General features: G+C 37.9%; 1 protein-coding gene across 2 annotated transcripts in view; it reads left to right on the forward strand.

The window, feature by feature from the left end:
* gosr2 (golgi SNAP receptor complex member 2) overlaps positions 1–6663 on the forward strand; it is a 76701-nt gene extending 70038 nt beyond the window's left edge. For both annotated transcript variants that reach the window (XM_041173741.1, XM_041173740.1), the window contains one exon: positions 3977–6663. In XM_041173741.1, coding sequence (XP_041029675.1) covers positions 3977–4138 — 162 coding nt within the window. In that variant the 3' untranslated portion in view covers positions 4139–6663. The remainder of the gene's footprint in view (positions 1–3976) is intronic.
* The last annotated feature ends 1335 nt before the right edge of the window (positions 6664–7998 follow it).

Here is a 7998-nt window from a genome sequence, read left to right on the forward strand (position 1 = left end):
ATTTTATACGTCGGCGAACGGGGCCTGCCTCTGCACACTGACCCAAAGATTTTGGCTTATATGTTTCAATCAGGTCAGCTTTACTGTTCTAAACTCCAGTGGATACAAACCTAGCCTGTCCAACCTTTCCTCATAAGGTAATCCACCCACTCCAGGTATTCTCGTCTTCTAGATAGAAAAGTCAGAGTTCCATTAACCTTTTTGATTATTTTCTGTACCTGACAATGACTCTTTAATCATCTATGTATCTGGACTCCCAAGTTTCATCTTTTCAACATTTAGACAGTACTTTGATCTATCTTTTTTAGGACCAAAGTAGATGACCTCATATTTTCCTATATTGAAATACATTTGCTTAATCTATTAATATCTCATAATTTTATGCTTCTATCTACACTGTTTACGATGCCTGCTATCTCTATGCCTTCGGCAAACCTGGATATGTGAGTTTCTGTCCCATTATTTAGGTCTTTAATAGGTACAGTGAATAGTTGAGGCCTCAACAGATCCTTATGGGACACTTTTGGTCACATCCTGCTCTCTCTGTCTCTTGCTGCTCAAGGCAGTTTCCTAACTAGGTAAATAATTTATCTTCAATTCCATGCTAACACTTTATTAAGTGTCTTCTGGAAGTCTACATGATTACACTCCAAAGTCATTCCCTTTTTCACTGCTTTAGTCACCTCTTCAAAAAAAAATTCAATCAAGTTCATCAGGCACGATCTTCTTACAAATCCATGCTGGTTCCCTCTGATGAATTGAACGTTTTCAAGGTCTCACTTGAACCCTTTTATTGAACTTGTGTGAACTTGTGTTCAGTTCTGTGGTCTGAGTCAAATAGCTTCCTTCAATCCACAGCATCCATATCAGGATTATGTCTCCTCTCAGCCTTTTCTTCATTAAAAACAAGCTCTGCATTGTTTGTTTATTTCACACCTAAAGGCTTGCAATCCTTTTTCATATTCTTCCCTGAATTCCTTCAGTGTATCATTGTGATTTTACAAGTGTTGTGCCCAAATATACACACCTATTCTACACGAGGCCTCAACAGCAACCTGCACAAAACTGGAATAGCATGTTTCAGCTTTTAGTCAAATGTCATTGAAATATATTGATAACTGCTTCATTCAACTGAATATTTTTGGTTGAGCAAGCGTTTTGTTATAGCAAGATAGTTTGTACAGCTACCAAATGTAATGCCATTTGCTCCTTGAATATACTGTAATTTTATTTAAAATCTCTCTAATTTCAAAGCAATAAATCGCTGGCTATGGTGGTCAATAAGCCAGATACTTAGCCACCTTTGTTATTCTGGCCCTTTCATCGTGTTCCTGTTCCAATATGTACAGTCTTTTATTTATCTACATCTGGATACTTCAATGTTACAGATTATAATTTATGCCAACCCACGATTGTACATTTCTGCTGTGGGAGATATTGGCAGTATTGTTTGCTTTAAATCTATGCAGATTTGGAGATTGTTTTATGTTGATATGGGTACAGAGCTCTATAATTGAACCTCAGCAGGAGTGAATGAAGATTTGCCAAAATTAGTTTTAACATCAGGAAGTTTGCAGATTGATTTACTTAATGACCTTATAATATAATGTGATTCCACTGATAACTGAAACAATCTAGTAGATGTGAATTACTGAAGCATTTCATATACTTATATGCTAAATTAAACCTTACCTCTCAAGCTAATGGAAGCAAATTGAGGGCAGTTTTGGTAGCATGAGGAAAAATGACTGTCAGATATAAATTGCTTAATGTATAAAACTTTTAAATGAGCAGTCTCGTTATTGGTGCCCTTTCAAAAAAAATGAAATTGCAGAGAACCTATTTTAAAAATTGTGTTTCTAAAAAAAAAACATTCTTAAGTATTTTTGGCCCATCAAATCATGGAACTACAAGCCATCATCTCTTCAAACACTTGCATCCCAAAAAACTCTGACCAGTTGGATCCCAGAGCCTGCTTTCCTTTTAACCAATCATACACCTGAATCCTCTCCACAGCATCATTTTTTTTTCCAATGCCCAATCGCATTCTGTAAAACACTGTCATTCAGCCACCATGGTATTACTCCATTAACCATGCTGTATTCTACAAAAAACATTGCCAACACAATTAGTTCAACATTTTTGGGGATGTAGGGGGTGAAAAGTAAAACCTAGCTTTTAGTGTATTGATCCCCTCTTCCATTGTCTTCAACAGCTTTTTCTTGCAAAGCCTGATGTGTCTCCTAAATATTCCCAGATGGTTGATTTCACTTACTCTGCATTGTGGGATTGCTTGGTCTTCTGAAGTATGCTGCTGTGCTGACACACTATGCACATCTGTGTGTGTGTAGAATTTTTATTCTTGGTCATTCTTCTGTGGTGTAACGCTCTGAGTCAAGACTAAGTGTAATTTTCAATTGGAATGGGATTATATGCCAAGGTATAATTGGTATATTTTAACGTAATACAATTATTGGAAGTGCAAAATACTCCTTGGTCAGTAGAGTTGCACTTGCAGTAAAAGTTTCAAAAGTTATCCATGTCATTCAAAACTATAAGGTGGCCAGAGCATGCTGATATATTCTGCTGACAGTTCTGTTGAAGGGTCATGAGGACTATATGAAACGTCAAATCTTTTCTTCTCCACCGATGCTGCCAGACCTGCTGAGTTTTTCCAGGTAATTCTGTTTTTGTTCTGACACATTCCATGTTCATTTCAGAGTCATACTGTCCTTATTTTTTATGTTTCTGTTATAAATTGCTATGTTCACATTTACAATGGGAACTGTCTATGTAAACTTGTCACACTGTAATATGTAAACTGTCATATTGTAATTACTTCTGCCAGTGGTACCACAGTGCCTCCAATGATGAGAGAATGTAATAAATTCTTCAGTTAATTACTATAGTACTATTCATATAGTGATTTATCCCAAACATCAAAAAGCACTTCATGCAATTGATTACTTTAAAGTGCACTGACTGATGCTATGTAAGCAAATGTTCAGCCAGTATAGGCCAGCAATCCCCACAGACAGCAATAAAATCAATGGTAAGTTAACATGTTTTACTAGTTTTTATTCTTTCATGTGCTGTGGGCATCGTGGGCAATGCCAGCAACTATTGTCCATCCTTAATTGCCCTTGAGAAGGTGACTGTGAGCCGAAATCATTGATGGTATTACATGCTACCTTATGGTTTTGAATGGCATGGACAACATTTGTAACTTTTACTGCAAGTGCAACTCTACTGACCAAGGAGTCTTCTGCACCTCCAATATTTGTATTATGTTAAGATAAGAAAAAAATGCATTTATATAGTACCTTTCAGGGCTTCAGGACATCTGTTGTGAGCAAGACATTCTCATTTTTAATTCCCCTTGAAAGGTGGTGATGGCTGCTTTGTTTAACAGCTGCAGACCATGTAGTGTAGATACCCCCTCGTTGATGTTAGAGAGGGAGTTCCAGCATTTTAAACCACCAAAAACAATGAAAGAATTGTGATATATTTTGAAGTTGGGATGGTATGTGACTTGGAGGGGAACTTGCACTTGTTCCCATGAATCTTCTACCTTTGTTCTTCTAGGCGGTTGAGGTTGTGGGTAAGGAAAGTGTAATCACTGTTGTAATGTAGGAAATGAGGCAGCCAATTTACACTCTGTAAACAGCAATGTGAGAATGACCAGATAAACATTTTTTCCCCATGATATTGATTGTGAGGGATAAATATTGCACAAGACATGGGGGAACTCAACTGCTGTTCTTCAACACAGTGCCATGGGGTCTTTTACATCCACCTGAGTGAGCATTGAATAATTATTTTTGCTAATTTGAGTTTAAAATGGCCTCTTGATCAGATAAGAATGGCCTTGTCCAAGCTATTTTGAAGGTTTTGCAGTAGTTTGTTGCCTCACTCTTGTACTCTATATTTTTCTGACTGTGTTGCACTTTCTCTAATAATTTGTCCATCATTGCAGGGAGCACAAAAGAAGATACTGGATGTGGCAAATATGTTAGGAATGTCAAACACTGTGATGCGCCTAATTGAGAAACGGGCCTTCCAGGACAAGTTCATCATGATTGGTGGGATGGTGGTCACCTGCATCATCATGGTTTTGGCAGTTAAATACTTGACATGAGTAGATGGCGGACTCTGCTTCAGGAAAAAAACAATAGGTATTTCCATGAAAAGACTGTCCAAGTGATTATCTGACTCATTGATTTCAGGCTTCTGACCCCCACTCTTTCCCCCCAACCCCACCCCAACCTACTTCAAAGTTATTGAATAAAATCTAGACTAACAGCCTGGATGAAAAGCCCTTTACACGATTTGTAATACTGCTTCTAATTGTTTTGAATAGCATCATTGATCAAAGATTTGATAATGGCTAGTAATGCTAATTCTAATAAATACAATGCTGGATTCTAACCATTTTAGTTTTGTGGTACCTGGACGAGAAACAACCTTCTCATAAAAAGCACACCTTTGATAAAGCTGATTTGAGTGTGTTTCCAGGAAGACACTTTGTTGTAATGGTGCTCCCACCTCTCCCCACCCTTGGCTTTTCTTTTTGAACAAAAATCAAGTAATTCCAGGTTGCTGAGGTGACCATTTCAGAAACAGCATTTTTTTTTAACAAAATCTCTTAACCCCTTGAGTCATTAAAATGAGACTTTTCCATATTTCCTCTGACAAATACTGCAACCTGGTGCCTCAGGTAATGGCTAGTTGCCTGGGGCCGCACTATCCCACTGCACCACCTGTTGAACCCTCAATTCCCTAAAGAATGAGTTCCTGATCCTGGCCATGCTTCAGAGGCAGCTGTTGACTTGAGCGGTTTGCCACTTGCTGAATGAGAAACTCTTGAGAATGAGTGAACCCAGGCTACCCACATGCACCATCTAATGATGGGTTCCGAACAGCATTGAGAGGACAGATCTCCTACTCCTGCCCGTAGCTGTTCATCCAGTGATAGTTTTCAACAAAACATCTCCGACGGGGGAGAAACAGGAGTTAGATTTAAAAGAACACACTCTCCTGCTGAATGATTCTACTCCTGTTGTTTGGGCCTGTATTTGTAATAAGCAGCACACTACTTTTTACTTATTCAGTCTAGATAGTGCCTAGGTATCATCACTATTTACTGTGAAGATGAGAAATTGTATTCTTAGTGTGTCTGCACCAGTAGAGAATAGATTTGGAGAAAATGGATGTAATGTGAATTGTTCCTCATTGGAATAACCTGTATGCTCACTGTGCATCAGACTGTGTGATCATGTTCCACAGTATTGACTCTTAGCCTGCAGGATACTCTGGAATAACTGAAAAGTAGCTGCTGTACTTTCAATAAAAAAAAACTAAATTGCTTCCCCCCCTCACTGCTCTTTTGTCTCTAGTTCAATGTTCTTTTAATCTTTGGTTGATGCTTAAAGAAACTGTACTTGCCATTCTCAATGTAGACTGAGCTCAAATTACATTTTAGAAACATTAAAACCGCCTCTGTTCAGGCATTCAGTAGATATCCAGAGACTCCTGTAAATCTATTAAAGTCCAAAGGTGCTTCTAATTTCTGACTGCGTTAAGATACAACATGTGATTTCTTGTGTGTCCTGTGTTATGGAATGGCTCTAGAAATGCTTTGACTTGTGACTGTGCACACTTACACGTATAATGATTTAATGCTACCATTACACCAGATGGGGGTTGTAATTTATTTTGACATTCTGTCCATCAGACCGTGAATCCTGTCTTTCCACCTCAATGGGTTTTGAATATATAATGTAGATTTTAATCCAAATCTTAGGAGGTAGGCGTTCCTCTTCCTGTGCCTGGGACTATTGGATTGCCTGGGCTGTAAGGATATACAGGAAGTTGGGCTGGGAGGAGTGCACAACCACATGGAAGCTTGTCTGATCTTTTGTCTATTTAAAGTAATAGTAGAAATTAGGCTGAGTCCAGTCGGGGTGTGCACTTCCCACCCGATTTTCCTGTGTTCACTACGCCCAGGTGATCCAGTAGCCCAAAGCACAGGAACACTTGCCGTGTAAATCTTTCCTCTGCCATGCCCTTGATTAATTTTTCAAATGAGCATGCTTTGAACTGTTGCATATGATGTTTGTGTATCTGTCACCTTGATAACTCATTGCCAAATTTGGTGATGATCGAAAGATTCATTTGACTTCCTTTTCTCTTTTTCTCTGGTTTACTTCTGCTTAGAATTATTAAAGTACTTAATATGAATGCAAACATTCTGTGCTTAAAAAAAGTTTCATCTCAATAATGGAAAAATGTTTCAGTGGATTGTTCACTAAGTTTGATAACAGACCTTTATCTTTTCAGACTCCTATTGTTGCCAAGTGAGCTAGAAATTGTATCTTGGGTGCATTTGCAGCTTCCAAAACATTAAATCTAATAGATTTTAAATTTAATGTTACGATATTCTGTCACTCACTAGAGATTGGGATTTGGTGATGAACAGTTGTGAAACTTCTGATGATGGTCTTGGGTGTTGCGCTGCTTTCTTTTATTTCCAATTAAGTTTCTGATGTATTCACATATTATTTATTTCTAAGTCATCTCCATGGACTGTTCTGGAAATGTCTCTCTAATGAACATTCCCAATATTAAAAACTCTGCAGGATTGAATAAAATCTAAACTATGAATAAATGATATGTCTGTGTGTATGTAGGTAAATATGTACGTACAGATAAGAGTGAGAAAAGATGAGACACATCATTCATTACTCATCCCACTCCCTGCAGGATACGACCTTGTGTAGAACTCTCTAAACTACAACTAAATTCACTGGGAAGGCTGAAAGGGAGTAAAATCTCTGTCCAACTTTAACAAACACCTCCTGCTTCTGTGAATCAGTCAAGAAAGGTGACTATGATTGTTCACCAACAGTATGTTTCAGAAACTCCTGGCCACACTGCACAATTTATTACTAGAACGATCAGATTGATCACAGCACAGTTTCCTAGATACTGTGAGTGGGCCATGCTTTGCGGTGTGATTTTGACAGCTATGCTATCATATAGACAATTGTAATAATGTGCCTGACCTGGGAAATGTTCAATACCAATAACTGAAAATTTATCAGTCAAATTGAAAGATACCAATAGAAGTGATGCTTGAAATTATTCTAGAAGCTAGTGCAAATATAAGATATAATTCAAGGTTCTCAAAGCCAGTAGCTCAAAATTCACTTCAGTGTACTTTTGTCCTACAGTTACTTTGCTGACTTTGCTGTTTGTGATTTCTGCAAAGATTAACTGGGATATATTCAGCATAAAGGTGCAGTGTGTGCAGAATCCTTAAAATGCATTCAGGAGATCTTCTGCAAGCCCAACAAGAGAAGGAGCATTTCTGGACTTAGTTTTAAGGAATACATCTGGACAGGTTGAAGCTGTATCAGTTGGAGAGTATTTTGGTGAAAGTGATCATGTTTCAGTTCTACTTAGAGTAGTTCTAGAAAAGGCTAAAGATGGACCAAGAGTAAAATTTTAACTTGGGGAAAGCCAATTTTACGAAGGTGAGATTTGCTTTGGCAAAAGTGGATTGGAAGCAGCTGCTTGAATCAGTTTTTGAGCAGTGGGATGTATTCAAGGAGGAGAGGGGGCTCAGAATAAAAATATATGCAGAAAGAAAATATGTGGGACTCTCAAATCTAGACCCTATGCATCTTAGAGAGTGTATAGAATGAGTAAGGCAAAGAAAGAAATCTTATGGCAGATGTCTAGAACTCAATGCTCCAGAAAGTCTAGAGGGGTGTAGAAAGTGCAGGACTAAAATTAAAAAGGAAATTAAGAAAGCGAAGAGAGGGCATAACAAAATATTAACAAAAAAGATCAAGGAAAACCCCAATATGTTTTATAAATACATAAAAGAGCAAGAGGATACTCTAAAGTGAGTCTAGCCCAGTTAGAGACCACAAATATAACTTGTTTGCAGAGGCAGATGGCATGACCAAGATTCTTACTGAATACTTTACATCA

The sequence above is a fragment of the Carcharodon carcharias genome, chromosome 23 (genome assembly GCF_017639515.1).
Source record: "Carcharodon carcharias isolate sCarCar2 chromosome 23, sCarCar2.pri, whole genome shotgun sequence".
NCBI classification, from domain to species: Eukaryota; Metazoa; Chordata; class Chondrichthyes; order Lamniformes; family Lamnidae; genus Carcharodon; species Carcharodon carcharias.